This window comes from Poecilia mexicana, unplaced genomic scaffold, assembly GCF_051168715.1.
Source record: "Poecilia mexicana isolate PSO_F unplaced genomic scaffold, ASM5116871v1 scaffold_9, whole genome shotgun sequence".
Lineage (NCBI taxonomy): Eukaryota > Metazoa > Chordata > Actinopteri > Cyprinodontiformes > Poeciliidae > Poecilia > Poecilia mexicana.
The window spans coordinates 2,577,501-2,598,135 of record NW_028263378.1 but is presented as its reverse complement, the minus strand read 5'-3'; the positions used below and the strand labels follow the sequence as shown (position 1 = coordinate 2,598,135).

At 38.0% G+C, this 20,635-nt stretch overlaps 3 protein-coding genes across 4 annotated transcripts in view; 1 reads left to right on the top strand and 2 right to left on the bottom strand.

Moving 5' to 3' along the window:
* dmrt1 (doublesex and mab-3 related transcription factor 1) overlaps positions 1 to 6,357 on the bottom strand; it is a 30,336-nt gene extending 23,979 nt beyond the window's left edge. The window contains exons 1-2 of the mRNA XM_015010966.2: positions 5,895 to 6,357; positions 3,645 to 3,819 (exon numbers count right to left, since the gene is read on the bottom strand). Of these exons, the coding sequence (XP_014866452.1) occupies positions 3,645 to 3,819; positions 5,895 to 6,119 (400 nt within the window). The 5' untranslated portion in view covers positions 6,120 to 6,357. The remainder of the gene's footprint in view (positions 1 to 3,644; positions 3,820 to 5,894) is intronic.
* A 1,187-nt stretch (positions 6,358 to 7,544) lies between these two features.
* LOC106932314 (cilia- and flagella-associated protein 157-like) lies at positions 7,545 to 14,976 on the top strand. Its single transcript, XM_088008619.1, has 8 exons — positions 7,545 to 7,794; positions 9,415 to 9,674; positions 10,882 to 11,035; positions 11,902 to 12,366; positions 13,306 to 13,456; positions 13,644 to 13,783; positions 14,553 to 14,700; positions 14,827 to 14,976. Exons 1-8 carry the CDS (start codon positions 7,652 to 7,654, stop codon positions 14,974 to 14,976), a joined length of 1,611 nt encoding a protein of 536 aa, XP_087864745.1. The 5' UTR covers positions 7,545 to 7,651.
* An 855-nt stretch (positions 14,977 to 15,831) lies between these two features.
* Positions 15,832 to 20,635, bottom strand: part of kank1a (KN motif and ankyrin repeat domains 1a) — a 50,794-nt gene continuing 45,990 nt past the window's right edge. For both annotated transcript variants that reach the window (XM_015010954.2, XM_088008617.1), the window contains exons 6-12: positions 20,481 to 20,635; positions 19,810 to 19,897; positions 19,126 to 19,345; positions 18,251 to 18,393; positions 17,714 to 17,914; positions 16,519 to 16,617; positions 15,832 to 16,450 (exon numbers count right to left, since the gene is read on the bottom strand). The exon at positions 20,481 to 20,635 is cut by the window's right edge and continues 49 nt beyond it. In XM_015010954.2, the coding sequence (XP_014866440.2) occupies positions 16,388 to 16,450; positions 16,519 to 16,617; positions 17,714 to 17,914; positions 18,251 to 18,393; positions 19,126 to 19,345; positions 19,810 to 19,897; positions 20,481 to 20,635 (969 nt within the window). In that variant the 3' untranslated portion in view covers positions 15,832 to 16,387. The remainder of the gene's footprint in view (positions 16,451 to 16,518; positions 16,618 to 17,713; positions 17,915 to 18,250; positions 18,394 to 19,125; positions 19,346 to 19,809; positions 19,898 to 20,480) is intronic.

Here is a 20,635-nt window from a genome sequence, read left to right as displayed (position 1 = left end):
CGGACCTGTGTGATGGATAATTCTTCCAGGATGAAAAGTTCAAGATAATTACTGGCTATCTGCTGTGCTTTCCTTATCAGCAAGGCCACATTCCTCTCAGGCAGACCACGATCTTTTGGTTTTGCACAATGAAGACACTGTGCATCCCTGAATCCTCAGATATTAAGTCTTTTGTCCCCGCTCCGAAGCCAATCTTGTCATCACCGTATCAATGAGTGCTTCACTCCTTTTTCCAGCACAGCCCGCTCTCACTGTTCTGAGGACAAAGTTGACTTTTTTTCACACAGCAAAGCAGGGAGAAACGGAGCGTAAGCAGCCTTGACCTTCATCACATGACAGGTCCATATCATACGTTCCCTGCTAACAAGCCTCCTACTAGGATAAAGTCAACAATGGAAAAACTGTTTACTGCTGCAAGCCAGGAGCCAGAGCAGAACTGAGTCAGCAGGTGCCTCAGAGATTAGAAGCTTTCTGACCGACATGCATGTAATTATAGCTGAAATAACACTATTTAGCTTGCCAGGATTTTATCTAAGACAAACACCAACTTTGTACTAATTTTGAAACATTTTCTCCCAAAAATGTTGACTTGTTTTCTTTTTAAAGACTAAAGCAGTGAAACATACAAATGATAATAATAGCAGCTTTATATAGCCTAACCTGAAAGAAGCAAACACATTTAATAAGTTTGCAACGCAATGACTAACAATATGGTGATTTATGCACATATTAGGTCTTGATGATATGGCTGAAAATTGCATCATGATATAAACGTTTCATATCAGTCAATATCAACAATTATTGATTATTTTTTTTCTTTTAAATATCTGAAGTTCTGCCAAGCTGGTGGCGTGACTTTTGTTGTTCTATCCAAAGTTTTCACTTCCTGCTGCTGTTTTTCATATATAAAGTTCTTTTAAATGGTGGAATATTTCCTCAGGTCAAATTATTTGGTCTCTAATTAGCTAGCAAATGTTTTGAAGTGTTAAATCAACCAAAAAGCTCTCCTAAAAAAACATGTGGTTGTGTGACGCAACTGGAGGAGAACAGAGTCCAATGGTTGCAGTCTGTTTGCTGAGCTTATTAAATATTCCAGAGGTATGAATATTTTTTAGCTTAATTATATGTATGGTTATTATTATTCTACCTTGGTAGATGTATTCCCATAAAAAGATCTGAATATCTGTAAATGTAAAGATGCATTCCCAAAATTCTCTCAGCGGTTTCCAGGTCTGTTAGCATCTATAGGTCTGTTAGCATCTATAGGTCTGTTAGCATCTATAGGTCTGTTAGCATTTTGTTAGCATCTATAGGTCTGTTAGCATCTATAGGTCTGTTAGCATCTATAGGTCTGTTAACATTTATAGGTCTGTTAGCATCTATAGGTCTGTTAGCATCTATAGGTCTGTTAACATTTATAGGTCTGTTAGCATCTATAGGTCTGTTAGCAACTATAGGTCTGTTAGCATCTATAGGTCTGTGAGCATCTATAGGTCTGTTAGCATTTATAGGTCTGTTAGCATCTATAGGTCTGTTAGCATCTATAGGTCTGTTAGCATTTATAGGTCTGTTAGCATCTATAGGTCTGTTAACATTTATAGGTCTGTTAGCATTTTGTTAGCATCTATAGGTCTGTTAGCATCTATAGGTCTGTTAACATTTATAGGTCTGTTAGCATTTTGTTAGCATCTTGTTTTCCATTCCAATATCTGCTCTTCTACCACTTATCTGTGTTTACTATGCTGTCAGTAGTTCTAGCTTCTGGCTCATGCGTGAGCTTTCAATCTTAAACATGTAGCTAATTTAATTTAACGGTCACCTTCTCCAGGTCTGATTCAATGTTTTTAGCTGCAGTCCTGAACGTTTTCCTCCATCTAACATTAAAGGTTGTCGCTAGAGGTCTATTTTTAGGGGAAAGCTTAGCAGGATAAGCTTTCCCCTGCTAAGAAATAGCACCTTTTATTTTGAAATATGGGCTATTTTTGCACCATTATGCACCAAACACAATATACAGGCTTCAACATGTGTTTAAAGTGAAAGATCCGCTTTAAGCCGTTATGAGACAAGGTGGTGGGACCTTACACTGCAGCTGCACAAGTTACTCAACAGGTTGTTGAGAGGTAACCAAAGAGTGAGTGGGTTAGCTGATGCCACCAACCTTGTTTAGCTCGCCGATTGAGCCTGCATCTCCCAGAATGCTGTGCGGTTCTGGATCAGAGTTCAGTGAATATTTTATATATTTAATATTGAACATTCTATCAGACATATTATCTATTGATATTCATCACATATCTATCACAATCAATATTGTTATTGATTTGTTGTCCAGACCTGGCACATACATTTAACATTTTCTAGTAGGAAAAGGTTTAATATCAAATGTGGTTTATCACAACCAGGCCTGATTACAGCCACTCCTGTTCTCTATCCAGAAATCACTTCAATCGGACCCGCCTGACGAAATGAGTAACAATTAAAGATCCTTAAAAAGCTCGACATCATGCTGAAAGTCCATGCAGTGAATCAGAAATGGGGAACTATGAATATGAAGTAAGTCACTTTTAAGTTGCATTAACTGAATTCAGAAGAACTGGTTCTCGATTAGGTTGTTATTGTTAAAAAGCTTTTCCTTCTGCTTCCCCTCATTCATCGTATCCAGTTGTTTTTGTCACCTGTGGATTCTGTTCTAACTGAGTTAGTCAAATAGCCGATACAGAACAAGCGAGAGGCACAGCTATTATTGTTCTAATAATAAGCCGAGTCAGCAACTTTCCCCGTTTCTTTTCCAGAGGATTTTGAAACAATAAAAAGATTGTTTAATCTGTGATTTCTCCCCCCTCTGAGATAATATTTACAATTCTATAATTAATTCACTTCAACCATAAATGGTGCTGCAGAACAGTTTCAGGAAAGGGAATGTAAATTATTTCATTTTAGTGCAGTAATGCCATTAAAACAAGTGTGAAACTCACATTACTACACTACTGGATTTACACACATAACCCACCAGTTTCTTATGTCTGAAACATTAAAATATGAATATTAATGGGTGCCAGCTGTATTGTCACCCCTCTTTTTTAATTCAACACATTACCTGCAATGTTTCTTTTCCAACATATAAAGTTGAACTGGAAGACAAAATGATGCCAGATTGAAACCTTAATTTTAGAAATATATTTTTGAACTCAATCAGTGCTGCCACAGATATTGACACCCCTAATGAGTCCTTTAAAATAAATTTAAATACAGCACATATTTTTATTTTTAATGGGACCCAAACCTCTAGGAACTTCTGAATAGCTTGTTTCTCTGGGGTTGAAATATGACGGGACACCATCAGATACAGGCTGGAAAATGAGCTCAGTTTATCTTGCCACCACAAAAAGTGAAGTTCACTTTTAGGGAGTGACATTATAAGGGTTATCACGTCTCCATAGCAACCATTAAAAGCTAGCAGAAAACAAGCCTTTTCTGTCCTACCACCACAAACGTGAACATAACGAGATTTCCTCCAGTGTATTATAAGCCTGGCGGGCCACCAGGCTTTACTTCTTCCCTCACCAGAATAAGCGTTGTTTGTTTCTTTATTATAAGAAAAGAAACACTATAATCCAGAAACGGTAAATGATAACACAGATGCTCACCTGACACAGCGAGGGACGAGTGGCTAAAGTTGGTCGATGGACTGGATCGGCCCTCCACAGAGAAGAGGCAGTCAGCAGCAGCTTCGTTTTTCACCATCACATCAGGGCCGGACAGATTGACCGGGGCACTGATGCCCAGCTCCTCCTCCTGGGCCTGCTGCCTCCTTAGAGCAACCTGAATGGGGAAAAGATTGATTAGAAACAGTCTGGTTAGAAATGATGCCTTCATTTCTAATTATATTTCAGAACAAATGTAACATCAGTTCTCCTAACACTTATTTTAAATGCTCACTTTAGATAAGTCAGAAAATAACCGTGAAAAATGAAAGGTGCATTATTTCCCCCATTGAAAACATTGACTACAAACGCAGAGGAAATTTTAGAAATACAATTAATTATTTTTTTATTTATCTCAATGGGAAATTAAATATTCCTGGTGTTTCAGTTTGTTTTTGATTTAAAAACTGCTGTAACAAAGATCTGCAGTAATAAGAAGCAAGCACTACAGTTAGACTTCTTGCAATAAGCAATAAATCAATTAATCCCACGATAAATTAAAACAAACTCAATCATTTCAATTTGCATGGCTTATTGCTTTTCTCTTTCTACCAAAAACTGGATGATAAAAGTCTTCAGTCTCAACCAGCTCTTTATTTGGATGGGCAATTTTGTTTCCAGAGACCAATAGCTCATTTTATTTACTGTTTTTGTTGTTTTGTTTATTTATTTGGGATATTTAAAATGTCCTCCAGTTCCAGTGTTAAATATTCATTAGAGTTTAAGTTCATAGGTTCTTGAGAATGCCTCATCCATTACATTACTTTAAAATGGTCTCAAAACAACATCATTGTTTATAGCAAAAACTTCTGGGACAATTTATCGTCCATCAAAATGTGTGTGGTTTATGTCTGAATGGAGCTCTTGGTTTAAATTTCCATATGAAAAAAGGGAAATTATCCATAATTCAATCATTGCCATTAAGATTAACTGAATGTTTATTTGTCTTTAAGAGTAATTTTTGATTTTAAAGCTGATTAAGACAAGTCATTAGAATTTTATTACAGTCGTTAATTATGAATGGACTGTTTGCAACATGTTGCTTTGTAATAATCTTGTAATATGTGTAAAATATATGCACAACTCATCTCTGATACACTTAAAAAAGCATTGCCACAGTAACAAAATAACTGTTATAAAACTTTTATATAAGTTATCCAATATATACAGATTTGATCATTTGATTATAAATTTTAGTCTCTTTGATCTTATAACTTTTTAAATGGTTTCTTTTACAATACATCACTGTTACTTTAAATATTTAGTTCTTTCAAATTAAATAATCTGTGTTGCCATACAACCGTGGCATCTGAACTTTTTTCCACGTGAGCCAAAATCATCAAAACAAAAAAGCACGAAAGTATAAACTCTTCAAGGAATATTTTAGTAATAAAAATAGTCCTGTTAGAGGACCAGGGATGTGTTTTGTAGGTTTGTTCCAATTAAAAGGAACGCCTATAGTTTGTGTGGATCAACTGATTTTTGTTTTTTAGTCTACACTCAGCAATAAGACTGGATTTTGGTCTCACTTTTAAAAAAAATATTTGCCATATTTATCAGCTAGTGAGTCAATTAACTGGAAATTAAAGAGCACAGTCAGTGTATATTTATGGTCCAATTTACAAAAAATTAATTATTAAAAGATTAATACTTTAATAATCTTAACATTCTAAGATGTTAAAAAAAATTTATTACAAAAAAAGTCTCTGCATTGACCACAAAATCAGTCAACGACGTCGCAATGGTCCGCAGGCCGCACCTTGAACACCCCGACATACAAACTGATTGTTTCTAAAACACCAATTAAATACCAAAACATATTAGCAAACAAAAATTTACTAATCATTGTTACTTAAACATGTTAGAAAGTTGCCTGCTAAATTCATTAAAATATATATATATATATGCATATATACAAAGTAGCTGGTTTGTTTTTGTTACTTTCCAGTTTTTTGTGAGTAAAATGTAGCATCGCGGCCATTAAAGGCTAGCTTCCTGGTTTAAAATCATGCTAATACATGTCGGTAAAAACATACATTTCCTCTGGAATGTTAGCGTTTTATTTCAATTAAAAACATAATAAAAGTGGTAATAAAGTGATTTTAAATAAATATAATTACATTTAAAGAGTTAAAACTGAGGGACTATTTCGGGAGTCGTTAACGGCCGGCTGACGGTAGAAGTAACGGTTACCTGCGCCGCCATGACGCGCTGTCTTTGGGCAATCAGGTTGCATTTGGCACACTGGCAGTCTCTCCAGTTGCAGAAGCGCTTGTGGCCCTTCAGGGCAGAGAAGAAGCCGTGGTTTCTGCAGCGGGAACATTTTGGCGTTCTGGTCGACTTGCGGGCTTTGGAGGGTGACTGCGGTCTGGATTCCTCTGGCTTGATCGGCCGGATTCTGCTCATGACGGCGGGCATATTTGGCTCCGTTGAATCGGCTAACTGGAATGGTCAAAGTGTTACAGTGTTTAGATTCTGCAGGCGTTCACTGGGTCAGTTTTATACTGGTGCCCGGATTTGAACTCACAGCCCCTCCCATGAACAAACTGGGAGAGGAGAGGAGGTATCAAATAAGAATAATGATTATAATAATAAAAAAACTAGAATAATCCGAAAATGTTCTTTATTTTCTATATTACTCATTTCAGAAACTGACGCTCAGACAGTTTCAACACAAGTTGAAACTTGTAAGTTTAAGAGGATGGCTTACAAATAACTCTAATAGTAAACAACAACAACAAAACATTCATTATGTAAAAAGAGCAGAGGGTGGTAGTAACATTTACTCAAATAACTTTTTTGGGGAAAAATGACTTTTTACTGCACCATACTTTTTACTTTTACTTGAGTGAAAACTGAGTAAATTAACTGAATGCAATATACTCTATTCTTTATTATTATTATTATTATTATTATTATTATTATTATTATTATTATTTATTTCCACATGCATTCTTGTTTTTACTTTATTTGTTTAATATTTTGTCATATTTTAATTACCTACAATATCACACTTATGTAAATTTGAGGAAGCCTCTTGTTTTTTCTATGACAGGCTTATGAAGAAAATATTCAGGGTTGCCTTTGATTTTCTTGATTTTATGTAAAATGTAGACATGTTCTAACTAAAACTAAATGAGACATAGAATCATACTTACAATTTATGTTGAAGTGAGACATTTTGTTTGTACACAAACTGTTTTAATATTACTTATCTGAGCCTGATGTGTCATTTGGAGGGCAATTTAAAATACAGTGAACAGTTAATATTACTGGAAGTAATTACTTTGTTCTAAAACAGATATACACATTACATGTAAGTATTAGCTGAGGATGACAATTAAATCCAAGGAGGAGATGTAATTGAAGATATATCAATAACAAAATACTCTTAACATTTTCAAGCAACTGGCCCAGACTCTGATCCTATTTATGTAAATGCTGTTTTTATTGCTCAGAATTTACCAAACCTTAGTGCACTAACCTAAATACTACAGAACCTGTTGGGAGAGATGAAGAGAGGATAGAATAAAATGAGAAAAACACACAGCAGTCTGGATTATCTCGACAAAATATTCAGAGGAAAACGGAAACCCCCCTAAAGAGAATTTTACCTTCAGACAGTCCTGAACAGTTGGGATATTAATTTGGAAATTAACGGTGTTTCCTGAACACAGCTTGGTCACGAAAAACTGAGACTGAGTTGAAAAGACAAAAACATAGTTTTAAAAAACACCTTTTGTAATAACAAATAGCCTCAAAAAGATTTTTTTGGAAAGTAGATATTTTTTAAAATCCATATATTTTCAATAAAATAGTCGATTGTGTCTAGCTAAATCTGGGACGAAGCTAACTTTACCAGGGGTCCCTGAAGGCAGCGTCACCTAGCAACGGTGGAGTTTAGTTGCTCAGCAGGGTTGGAAGGTGTTAGCTAATCTTTAACCGACACAATGTCCAGAAAGAAGGAGAGAAAAAGCGGCGAAAACAAGGAAAAACTCAACTCCGCAAATATCACAGCTACAGCTGGTGTCGACGAAAAAGAAAAGAGATTATATTTGATTCAAATCGGATATTTGAATGAGAAGCTAGAGAGGTAAGACAAGAAAACGACGTCCATGGTTGTGTTTTAAACTGGAAAGTGAAGCTGTATCTCCTTTTATCAACAAGTCCAGACGTTTTTATGCGTCTGTGTCTTTCAATGTTAGTTTGAATTGAGCTTATTTAGAAGGACAGTTGACTTATTATACATACAAACAACCTTTTACACTATGATTTGGAGTCTTATATCTAAATCAGTTCAAAGCTCTTCAGTTTACCTTCAGTCAATCATTAAGTTTAGTGGCTTGCATAATTATTTTAACATAATCTGAAAAGAAAAATCTGTAAGAGGTTTAAGGGAAAAAAATCGTTCATTTCTGTAAATATTGTTTCAAAGTAAATTTATTAAATGGGGAAAAAAATGAAAAATATTTGTAACAAAATCTGCAGTTTTACAATTATTTTCAGTCTCTGATGAAATATAATTCCAAGGCTTTAAAATTTATTCTTCAAACTCCCTGTTTCTCTTGGACAATAAATATGATGCGACACAAAGTACTGTTTGTGTTAGGTTCTGTTCAAAATGGGAAAGACAAGAAAACATGTAAAGTACATTACACTACCCTGGCTCCCTGCAGCTCGAAGAATAGACTTTAAACTACTGTTGTTAGTTTATAAATCACTGGATGGCTTAGCACCACAATACATTAAAGATCTGCTGTTGTTGTACCAACCGTCTAGACTTCTCAGGTTCTGGTTCTGGTTCTGGTTCTGCTCTGCATCCAGAACCAGAACTAAACAAGGAGAAGCAGCATTCAGCTTCTATGCACCACAAATCTGGAACAAACTTCCAGAAAACTGTAAAACAGCTGAAACACTGAAGTCCTGGCTCTTGACTTAATGCAATGTTTTGATTGTTGAATGACTCTGTGTTTTTGTGTTTGTTATGATGTAAAGCACTTTGAAATGCCTTGCTGCTGAAATGTGCTGTACAAATAAAATTTTATTTGATTTTGAAATTTGATTTAAAGTAGATGTGATTTGATCTTTGTAAAAAACAAGAAATTACTTTTGAAAAACAGCTACTCTGTCAGATTTGCTCATATTTTTATAATCAGATAAGTAACCAAAAGGTTAAAAATTAAAGGAACTATTCTACTGATTACTTGTTTTCAAAAACCTTGTTATTCTCTTTACTTGTTTATTTATAAACATATATATATATATATATATATATATATATATATATATATATATATATATATATATATATAATTTTTATTTTATTTTATTTTATTTATTTATTTTTTTTTTCAAAATGTCATTGCTTATGACTATATTTGTATTATTAGGTAAAACTGTGGATGGAGTAGCTTGTCAACTGGTTATCAATAAAGTTTAATCTATTCTTTAAATGAAATGAAACTGTCAACACATCCCAAGTGGACTGGGTCGCATTTGTAAAAATCCAATCTGTGTCGTCACATTAAAGCAAAAAAAATTGGTTTTGTGTCACTTCAGTGTGCAGTGTGAACGGAGCTTGTGATGCTGTGGGCCGGTTTCTCCTCCAAAAGCTTTCTGTGAAAAAAAAGGAGGAAAACTCTGTAATATGGGCAATTAGTGGAACATTTTAAAACAAAGCAGTCTCTTAGTGGGTTTTATTGTGTTTTCTCAGGTTTCAGATAAAATGTGATGAACTTCAGAAGCAGAACAACATCCTAATCTCCCAGTGCGTGGACAAGAAGGACATCACAGCATACCTGAAGCTCTCCCTTTCAGAGAAGGAGGGGGAGCTGGCCGAGCTGCGGGAGCGGCTGGAAGGAGAGCGTCACACCTCCGTCCAGGAAAAGCGTTCCCTGCAGCTGGAGCACGGCCAGCTGAGGCAGGAGCTGCAGGCCCGAATCGATAAGCTGGAGGAAAAAAACGCGGCACTTGGTGAGACTTTTCACTCCCTGTGGGAATCTGCAAGAACGCCGTGGTGGTGTTGGCAGAATCCGTCCTCTCTCTGGTGATTTCCCCTCCGTGTCCGCGAGATAATTCAGGGTCACGTTCTGTTCTGTTCCGATTAATCTGGGAAAATGTAGCGAAGTTTCATTTTGTGAAGGTCAGTGCTTATGTTGTGCAGAAATGAGCAGTTTTTTAAAAATAATTTTTTTAAGAAAAGCAGCTTTTATCTGAGTTTTTCGTGAGGTTTGGTTCAACATTTGCACAGAATGAGACTAATGCTACAAGAAACGGCTGCAAACTTCTTTATTTTCCATAAACATTGAATTTTTTCAATTCAAGATCAATTGATCAAAGCAAACATAAACAAAAATAGATGAATAAAATAAGTCATAAAACCAAAGACTTAACAGCAGTTCAGTAAACCGGAATTTATCATTTATCACTTATCGTTTATCGCGATAAATTTCTTTTCATGACAGGAATTTTGATTTATTGTTGTCACACAAAATTTCAAATAATGATATTAAGAGGCCACAAAACTGAAAATATGATGAAATGCAGTTACTGTCTGCTGTTTAGTGATACAAATTAAACTTATTTATGTGACTGGTGTCATAAATGGAAATGTTTCTTAAGAGCAGTATTTGTATTTGTGGGACTAATTGCTGTGACACACAGTCATAACCATACAGTTACATAAAAAAGTAGTAATAAAACATTCTAACTAATCAGTAAAATGAAAAAGGTGAACCAATACTAGGGATGCACCGATTCACTTCTTATATCTGAGTTAGTGTCAGCAGGTACCGATCTGCTACAGAAAAACAGCTGAACTGACTTAAAACTTTTCTTTTTTTCAAAGACAAACATAAATATACTGAATTACACATTTATTTGATAACTCTGCACCACTACACCACACTTGAATACACAAATAGCGTCACAAGTTTGGTCAAACATCTTAAAACATCTTTAATTTGTTCAGTCAAAGCAACGAGGCGTTTAACAGCCAAATAATAAATAATAAACGCACTGAAACTGATAAAAACAATAGGCTGATTACCTAAAATAAACCTTCTTTCAAATGGTTCAGAAAGTAAAATCAGGAATTCTGGATATAATGTAAGATATTCATGTCAGATTATTGCAGCTCTAACCAAAACTTTACTAACTTTCTCTCTTCCTTTCCTGCCAGCGGAGAAACTTTGTGATCTGGAAGAGTTTCAGAGGCAGAACGACGAGTTGATGAGCAACATGGAGAATCTGGAGAAGCAGCTCGAACGTCAGAAAGAAGAACACAAAGATGAGATCCGCAACCTGGAGATGAAGGCGCAGCTGGAGAAGAGGAGGTTAAGATGCAGTGAATCACATGCTGCCGTTCCTAAAACACCTATAAAGATAAAATCCTGTAGTTTCTTCTCCCTTGATCAGTCTAAACTACAGCGCTTTGCAAAAGTATTCACATCCTATGGAAGCCTGTTTCCGCCACTCTGGTAAAGTGGATCCGCTCCAGCTCTGGTATTTTTTTTTTTTAACCAGAGTGGCGAAAAAAGACTTCCATAACATCCACTTCTGGACACTTCTAACCGCTTTTAGAGTTTTGCCTTTATTCTTTATTTTATGGCAACAATTCAGCTGTGCAAAACGCCTGAGTGAACCTTCAGACTAGCCAGCAGCAATTAGCAAACACCTGGTGGAGCTGCGGAGCTCATTATAGGAGCTGCTGCTAAGCAACGCTGGTGAAAATGTTGTTACAGGATTAACAGACCAAGGCCAAATTAAATTGGGAAGTAATATTTCCCAATTTAACACCATTGCAAAAACACAAAATCTTATCAAGTATTATAGTGCAGATATCTTGGTACATCTGAATAAGACAAAACTAACTTTTCTGCCAAAATTAGGAGTTTGTTTTAAGTAAATAATTCCTTAATATTGATGAAAAAGTCCTAGATTGTTAGTGAAATAATCTGCCAGTGGAACTGGTACTTCTTTCCCAAAATTAAGGAATTATTGAGTTAAAACAAACTTCTGTATCTTTCTGAAAAGTTACCTGTGATTTAATTTTGTCTTATTTCTGGAGTTAGAAACTCAAAATATACTTGGCCTGGAAAACACATAATACTCCCTTTATAGCAAAATGTCAACAACGTCCAACATTTTCAACGTTTCTGTCTCACTGTTTCCTCCAACTCCTCTTCTAACCTGGGAAAAGATTAGAAGAGGAGTTGGAGAGAGAAGTGGCGGCCATGTCGGCGCAGGTCCAGCATCTGGTGGAGCAGAAGCTCCCCGAGGCGACCCGGTCCGTTCTGCAGGAGAACTCGGAGCTGCAGAGCCTCCTGGGCCGGCTGTCGGCGCTGAGCCGCTCCCTGCAGCGGGAAAACGCGGCGCTGAGGGAGAGGAAGAAGCAGCTGAGCGTCGACACGGACATCCTGGAGGAAACGCTGCGCCGCGCGGCGCGGGCCAGCTGCATGCATCAGAAGGTGAGAGGGAGGTTTCTGCAGCGGTGTGCCGGCTGCCCGTTCGGACCTCAGCAGTGCTGCTCTGCTCTCCTTCAGGACGTGCAGCAGCTCACAGGAGAGCTGCAGCGGCTGCAGCAGGACGACAGGGAGAAGCAGCAGCAGCTGGAGCGGATTCAGGCGGAGCAGGCTGGAGTCCTGGCTGACATGGAGGCACTCAGGTCAGAATCCACTACACTGGTGACAAGGCCTATCGCAGTTAATCAATACATCAATTAATCACATGATAATGAAAGTAAACTCAATCATTTCCATTTATATGATTTGTTATTTTTCTTTTTACTTTCCATCTACCAAAAACTGGATGATGAGAGTCTTCAGTCTGGTGTTTTGGTCTCAACTAAACCTTTTATTGCAGGATAATTTTGTTTACACAGTCTTTACAAAACTGTAATTATTTGTTGTTTCTGTTGTTTTTTATTTATTTTAGATGTTTAAAATGTCTTCCAGTTTCAGTCTTAAATGTTAATCAGAATTTAAAGTTTGTTGATCTTTGATAATTTGTTCTTGCATTATTATGCCATTATTACCATTATATTACTTAAAAATGGTCTCGAAACAACAACGTCACTCACTGAAGTAACTTCACTGCAAAAACACAAAATCTTACCAAGTACTTTGGTCTAGTTTGTAGTGGGAATATCTTTTTTATTTTGTTCTGATGTAATAATTAAACATTAGCAGAAAATCATCATAATTAAGAGAAATTGATGTTAAAAATAAATTGTTGTCTAATTAATCTCTGTACACTGCAAAAACGCAAATATCTTAATACACCTGAAATGAGACAAAACTGACTCAAGTAACTTTTCAGAAAAACATATGAGCTTGTTTTCAGTCAATAATTTCTTAAAATGAAGAAAAAGTTCTAGTTCCACCAGCAGATTAATTGTCTTATAAGAAGGAAAAATGTCTTGTTATAAGTTACATAATCTGACAGTGCACTAGATTTTGTGTTTTTGCAGTGTAATGATTCATGGAGAGTTGGGAGTTACTGAAATAACTTTACAATAATTTTCTAATTTATTGAATGCAAATAAGTGGTGCTGTTGGGCGGCAGCACTAAAAGCTGTAATGGAAGAGCTCGGTTCTGTTTTCAGACTGGACCGGGCCGCTCTGTCTGCAGAGTGGAGCCGGAGCCGATCGGAGAGGAATCAGCTGCAGGTGAAGCTGGCGGAGGAGAGAAGGAGGAGGAGCAGGATGAAGAGCATCATGCAGGAGGCAGCCAAGGCTCTCCGACAGGCCCTGAAGGTACCAGAGTCAGGATTTACAGAACCAACCAGAACTCCTGGTACCGTACAAAGACCTGGATCCAACTCAGTTATGGTCCATCTCTGTTCACCTGTTGACAGAAAATACAAAATAAAGAGAATAAAGAGAATAATAAGAAGAAATGATCTAAACCTGGCAGGAGTATGAATAGTTTTGTTTCCATCAGCAGGCTCCAGCAGAGCAGCATGAGGGGGACAGCGCCCCCCAGTGGAGGCAGCTGCTGCAGAACCTGCAGGAGGTTCTGGACAGACAAACAGGAAGCTGTTCCTCTGCAGAGAGGCTGAGCGCATCGCAGGCATCACCACGGTAACAGCTTTACTGCACACTTTAACCTGCAGCTACACACAGCAGGTTCAAACTCCAAGTTTGATCTCTGCAACTGACAGGCTGATGTTATTTAAAGCTGCAGTGTGAAACTTTTATAAAAGATGGTTTTTTTTAATTATTTTTTTTTTTTACATATTTGTTTAAACAGTCACCATGTTTTTACAGTTTAATACAAGGCAGATAATCTGTGAAAAGGTTGATCTCCACATCCACCCAGAGCTAGTAGTACCATCTTAAGGAATGCACCAAAACCAACCAATCAGGGCCAGGAGGCGGGGCTTAGCACTGTCAGTCATCCTCCTGTACTCATTGCTAGATGTGCTAACAGCAGAAAAACAACTTACCAGAAAAACTGTTTATCTGCCGTCAATGGCTACTATGCTAATTAGCTTTGGCATTCACATGGAGGGTGATTGACAGCGCTAAGACCCGCCTCTAGGCTCTGATTGGTTGTTCCTAGTTAGCACTGAGAGAAAGCAGAGGAACTCAGATTATCTGCCTCATAATTGTCACGACATGGTAGCAGTTTCAACAAATATGTAAAACATTTTTAAAAATTACAGATCAAAATTCACTTTACATGAATGATGATTCTCTTCAGAGCAGCTAAACTTCACAAATTTCTCCTGAAAAACTGATTTGCGCAGTCAGGACTGATCCTCGTTCTTAATAAAAATGTTTCCTCTTTTTGGGATGAAAACCTGAAAGTTTTCCAGACTGAATTTCGTCCATGTTTGTGTCTGAACAGAGCAGAAAGTCAGAGTTTCCAGTCCCAGCCGTCCCGTCACAGAACCCGCGATTCCTGCCTGGTTTCCCGACCCGGACCGAAACCCAGAGGCGCCCTCTGCAGGTCTGGAGCTGCATCGTGCAGCAGCCTCCTTCCTCTGCACAGCTTAGTTCAAACAAAACCAGTCAGTTGGAGACTCAGGTTTGTTTTAATTTTCAGGAACTTTTTTAAAGCTACTGTCAAACTTTAAATTAAAATGATTCTCACGTGTTTGTCTCCTCTTTGACTCAGGAAGCCCACGATTCAGAAGAGCTCCAGCTCTGTGAACTTTTCTCATTCATCTGTGGGATTTCTGACATCCAAGCAGTCAAACGGCCAAAACTTCCTTCAAATAAATCCGAAAAACAAGAGAAAAGATTTAATCATAACAGAAAAATATATTTAAACAAAGAAAGCTCCACCTGTTGAGATTCAGACCTACATCTGTAGGATTTATTTAGTAAAAATATTTCTGCACAAAGTGATTTTCTTAAGCTAGTTTTAAAGGGTAGCTGTTCTCCAAAATGTCTGAAATACGCCCATTGAGGGCAGAAGTGTCATAATTTGGTTTCGTAATGATTTCTTTGTTTTTCTTTTCTTTGAGCTGGAATGATTTGTAACACCTGATACCAAAAGTAATAAGTTAATTTAACCGTTTTAGGCTGAATCATGTAGGGAAACTAAAGAAAATATCAATTACATAAGATGATTGATATTATACAACAATAATTAATTGATTATCAATAGATGTTTTATCTATTGATCACGTTTTTACCGTAATTTATATTGCTGTTGATTTATTATGCAGCACTTAGGTTAACCTTTAAAATAATTCTCATAATTATTTAACTTCATACATCAAACTAATTACCTAAACATATTTTTAAACAGATTTCAATTCCAGTCAGTTTTAGATGAAAATTTATCTTGTAAATCTTTGGTAATAAAGAACTTTAAAAAATGACTTGAGTTTTTCTCCCTGAAACACTGAACCAGTTCATTCTTTCCTCCTGATGCGTCTTGTTCTGTTTACTGTCCATCAAAAATTATGAAATAATTAAAGACGGAGAGGAAATGGGAAATATTTAGGCCAGAAATGCTTCAGGATCTTTAAGTTTTTATCCATTATCGCCATCTACTGGTGCAGTGTTGGTATTTCAGCCCCAATCAGACTTTTTACAAGAGAAAAATATAAAGATTATGAAATAATATGAACACTGTATGTTCAGAGTTTATAATACAATAATTCAAACCAAACATGCAGATTTTAACTCTTTAATCAATAATCATGGTTAAAGGCAACGTTTCAGGCACTTCAATTCTCACGTGAAGATGAAAGTCGGCACCTTAACGAACAACGTTTATATTACAGACGAGACAAACTGGTGAACAACTAGACTCTATGACCACCGTATGTACAATGAAATACAGATCTGCATTAAAAACTATACTCTGATAAATATATAACTTCATGGATTGTTCAGGAGTATTAGGAAGTATTCAAAATACTGCAGTTGTAGAAGTACAGTTGGTTTTTTACGGGTTTGTTTGAGGCTGGGATGACGGGAATATTTCCACTCGAATATGAAAACGTGGATTTAAATGATTATCTGAGCTGAGAGAAGAAAACATTTCAGGCACAATCTGAAGGTTACATTCATATTTAAAGGGCACTTTGGGCTCATCGAGGTGGAAAGAAAATACGTAGATAAATAGAAAAAAAAAAAATCCAGGAATCTCATTGGTTGTCGGGATTAAGGGAGGAGGGGTCGTTCTGTGAGAACCAATAGCAGCGCAGCGTTGGTTGGGGTCAGGGGTCAGTCGAACATTCCCCTCCGCGTCGGGCTGGGCGAAGTTTTCCTGCCGAGTCGAGGCGTTCCCTGAAAGACACGAACGGGTCAGCGAGTTGGCGACAGGCCGTCTTGTAACCATGGAAACGGAAACTCACAGGCGACTGGGCTTTGGAGAAGTTGACGTGGGCGTAAAGCAGCACGGCGATGTCTTTGTGTCCGGCTTCCAGGGCGATGGACAGAGCGTTACTCCCATCCTACAGGGAGGAAGGCAGAGACGTACATGTTTACACTAAAATAAAAACGCTCATCAGACGTCTGAGACATTCTGTACTGTGAAGGAAAATGGGGGTATCGTCATATCTTAAACCAGTGTTTCCCACCCCTGGTGCTCAAGGCACACTGACCTGCATGTTTTAGATGTTCCCCATTCAGCAAAACCCTGTTAATCAGCCAACAAGTGAAATCGTGTGTGTGAAGCAGGGGAACATCTAAAGCATGCAGGTCAGTGAGCCTTGAGCACCAGGGGTGGGAAACACTGTCTTAAACATTCAGATTCAAGCCTAAACAATTTAGCAACATTTTCAGCTGTGGATGTTTCTACACTGTAAAAACACAAAATCTTACCAAGTATTTTTGTCTAGTTTCTAGTGTAAATATATTAGTTCACTTGAAATAAGATAAAACCAACTAATTTTTCAACAAGTTATAGGTTTTTGTTTTAATTCAATAATTTCTTAACTAATGAAAAATGCTGGTTCCACTGGCAGATTGTTTTCTCATGTTATAAGTGAAATAATCTGCTAATTGAGCTAGGGTCTGTAATTAATCACATTTTAATCAACAAAATAAGCAACATTTTAATTCAAAACCATTTTTCCTTCTAAATTATTGAATAAACAAACATATGAGCTCAATAATGGAAATATTTATTGTTTTTAATCTGTTATTTAATCTTCAGATTGATAGTGAATGATTTTATAAACATTCAGCTTTCTGGTGTTGAACTTCTTTGAACAGATCTGGACTCTGGACGTTGATGTTAGCGTTAGCGCCTCTGCTGCTACTACATGTTTAGCATTCAGATGCTATTTTAGGCTTAAATAACTTTGAAAATATGCTAACTGCTTGTAGCACAACTTCAACACAACAATATTGTTTTTCAGCGCCCAATCAGATCGCTTTTAGAAGCAGAAATTAACCCCAGTGATCCAAGAGAAGCAGCTTTATCGTCCATCACTGTTAGCCCATGTCACTGGTGCATCAGATTTACAGGTGTACCAGAAACACAATGCGAAGGTTCCGGGTCAGGACTTGAGTGTGTTTTAATTCTCTGGGTGGAGTTTAACTCACGCTGTCGCTGAGCGTGGCGTTGCAGCCGGCCTGGCCCAGCAGCAGTTTGACGATCTCGACGTGGCCGTGTTCGCTGGCGCACATCAGCGCCGTGGAGCCCTCGTCGTCCTGGATGTTGACGTCGGCTCCGTGGGCCAGCAGCGCCCGGACCATGTCCATCCTGCCGTGACTGACAGCGAGCATCAGCCCCGTCTGACCGGCCTGCAGGACGACAAACGGAGTTTTAAACCCCACCTGCTGCTGTGTCTTTAATAAATGTTTCTAGAGGTCATCAAAGGTCAACCAACCCTCCAATATTTACAAAATCAAACTAATTCTGTATCAGACATCTGGGCTACGGAGATTTAGCTACACAAACCAGAGCAAACTTTAAAAAGGTCACCTTAGGTGACCTCTGGAAACTTTTCTTATCTTAATTATAACAGCAAATGTTTGTGCTGCACAAACGTTTGACACCAACTTTGTTTAATCTGAATAAGGTGTGTAGGGTGGGGGCGGATCCTGATTTCTCAGAGGTCGTGACCTCCAGTGACCCACCTGACTGGCGCGGGCGTTCACGTCCCCCTTGCTGAAGAGCTCCTCCACGATGGACATGTCCTTCGCCGTTTCCACGGCAGCCAGAGCGGCGAGCATGATGGGAGTGTAGCCGGCCTTGTTCTGCTGGTTCACGTTGCACACGTCTGAAACGCGCGCACACACACACACACACACACACACACACACACACACACACACACACACACACACACACACACACACACACACAGAGTCTGAACAGTCATGTCACATTTTATCCAACTTTTACATTATTGATGTGAAACATGCGTATTAATTCTGCACCAGCAGAAACCAGAAGCCATAAATCAGGAAGTAAACAAAGGCTGAAAATTATGATAATTATGAAATTAAGCCAGTGAAGCATCACATCACAATCCCCCCTCCTGGTTCTGACTTCTGTGCACAAGCTGCAGTCAATGCTCCAATAAACATAATTTCTACAAGTTCTGCTTTTTAAAAAAAATTATTTACTTCCTTCATAAAAAATAAATAAATAATTGTTTTTCAATAAAAGGTTCTGCTGCCAGGAAAATTTTTTTTATCAGCAATAGAAAATCTTCGCATCACACGAGTCCCATGATCAGCAACTGGATGTTGCTACTGGCAGAAACCACAAAGAAGAAGATTTATCACATGAATAAACTAATTTCAATTGTGTTTCTTATTTAATGGAAACATCACAATTTGGAAATTGTGTTCCATCAGCATTCGTGGAATATTGACAACGTTTTACACACATTTGTGATGGAAACGTAGCTAATGATCGTTTCTTAATGTCTTTATAGACTGAAGGTGTCTATAAAATCTTACGTCTGCTAAGAAGATCTGTGGATCCGAAACGTTTCAGCTCTCACCTGCGTCCAGCAGCTTCTTCACCACCTGGAAGTTGGAATGAGAAACGCTGTAGTGCAGCGCCGTGTTGCCGTTGCCGTCGGCCATGTTGACGACGTGGCGCAGCACGTCCATGGAAACGGCCTCGAAGGTGCGCAGGTAGTCCTCCACCATCGGCGCCAGCGCCGCCTTCTGGCTGGACGCGCGGAACCACTCGTGCTGCACCGTGTTGAGGCTGGCTCTCTGTGGAGGAGGACGGGTTACTGACCCGGTTCCAGCTCAAGCTTACAGGTCAATCTATGGACCTGTTGCAGTGAGGCATTGTGCACACCAGAACCCGCCCCCATGTCCCTGCTGGAGGGCAAAAAGCTGCTAGCTGATGACTAGCATAGGTTTTAGCCGTTATCAATATAATGTGCTAAATGTACGCATGATGCATAAAAGGAAAAGCGACACAGAGCTTTACTGCTAATTGTCAACTCTACGACAACAAGATAACAAGGTTGAGAAAAAGTTTTAATTAAATAAAGATAAGGAGAGGAAAGTAGGTCAGTTATGCTAGGTATGCTAGCTTGACTTTGACAAACTTAACATGCAGATGTGCTGTGGAACTTAATCAAGTTTTTAACATAACATTTCACTTTATTCTTGAGGATAAATAATTGAAAACCTGATAAAAACTGATGGTAGAACTGAAAGTTTCTCACCAGATCTTTGCTGCTCACTGCCTTCGAGTCGCTGAGGTGAGTTTTGAGAACGTCGCACGCTGCCAGCATCTTCTCACTCAGCTCATACCTGCAAAACACAAGAAAATGGTTCATAAACACCTACATGGTTTATGTGTTTACATCCTACTTTACTTTCTGGATTATGGCAGATCAAAACCTGAAGGCAGATTATTTCAACAACATATTACAGTTTGGCTTCGTTAATCAGAAAAACTGAGCAGTTTTCTATGTTGACGTCTGAGGGCGCAATCAGGTTTTAATGCTAACTTCATCAGCTGCTTGACCTTTAGGAATCTATAATCACAATCCAACGTCACTGAAGTCAATAAATCTTCAGCAGAAATTAAAGTAAGCAAGTTAATGAAAGAGAGCAAGTTGAAAACGGGTGGAGATGCACCAGGACTAAGGACGAAAACACAGAAAATATTTAACCAAAAATCCAACAGAAAATTTAATGACAAAATTATCCCCAGAGTGGATCAGGTTTCCTGTTGGTTGATGAATTTACAGACTTTGAGACTTTTTAGTTTCAATTAAATTAACAAACAGGAAAAGTCATTAGTTTGTGTATGTGATCAGAAATAATTGATCAAACTGTTTTGATCAATCGTCTCCCATCATAAAAGAAAGTGATATTTTCAGTGACTGACCTCTCTCTCTTCTCGTTCTCTGAACCTTCCTCTTCGTCCTTCTTATCCTCATCCTCGGCTCCCTCGTTCTGGAACTCCTCCCCGATTCTCCTTCCTCCCACTTCCTGGTACTCTTCCTCCTTCTCTTCGTCCCCCTCCTCTTCCTCCGACCCAGA

Excerpts from the sequence above, each read along its gene's own strand:
- LOC106932314 (XM_088008619.1), top strand. The coding sequence starts at position 7,652 with ATGTCCAGAAAGAAGGAGAGAAAAAGCGGCGAAAACAAGGAAAAACTC. Across the intron at positions 13,457-13,643 it reads CTCTCCGACAGGCCCTGAAG|CAGGCTCCAGCAGAGCAGCA; the intron begins GTACCAGAGTCA and ends TGTTTCCATCAG. Across the intron at positions 14,701-14,826 it reads TCCTTCCTCTGCACAGCTTA|CCCACGATTCAGAAGAGCTC; the intron begins GTTCAAACAAAA and ends TGACTCAGGAAG.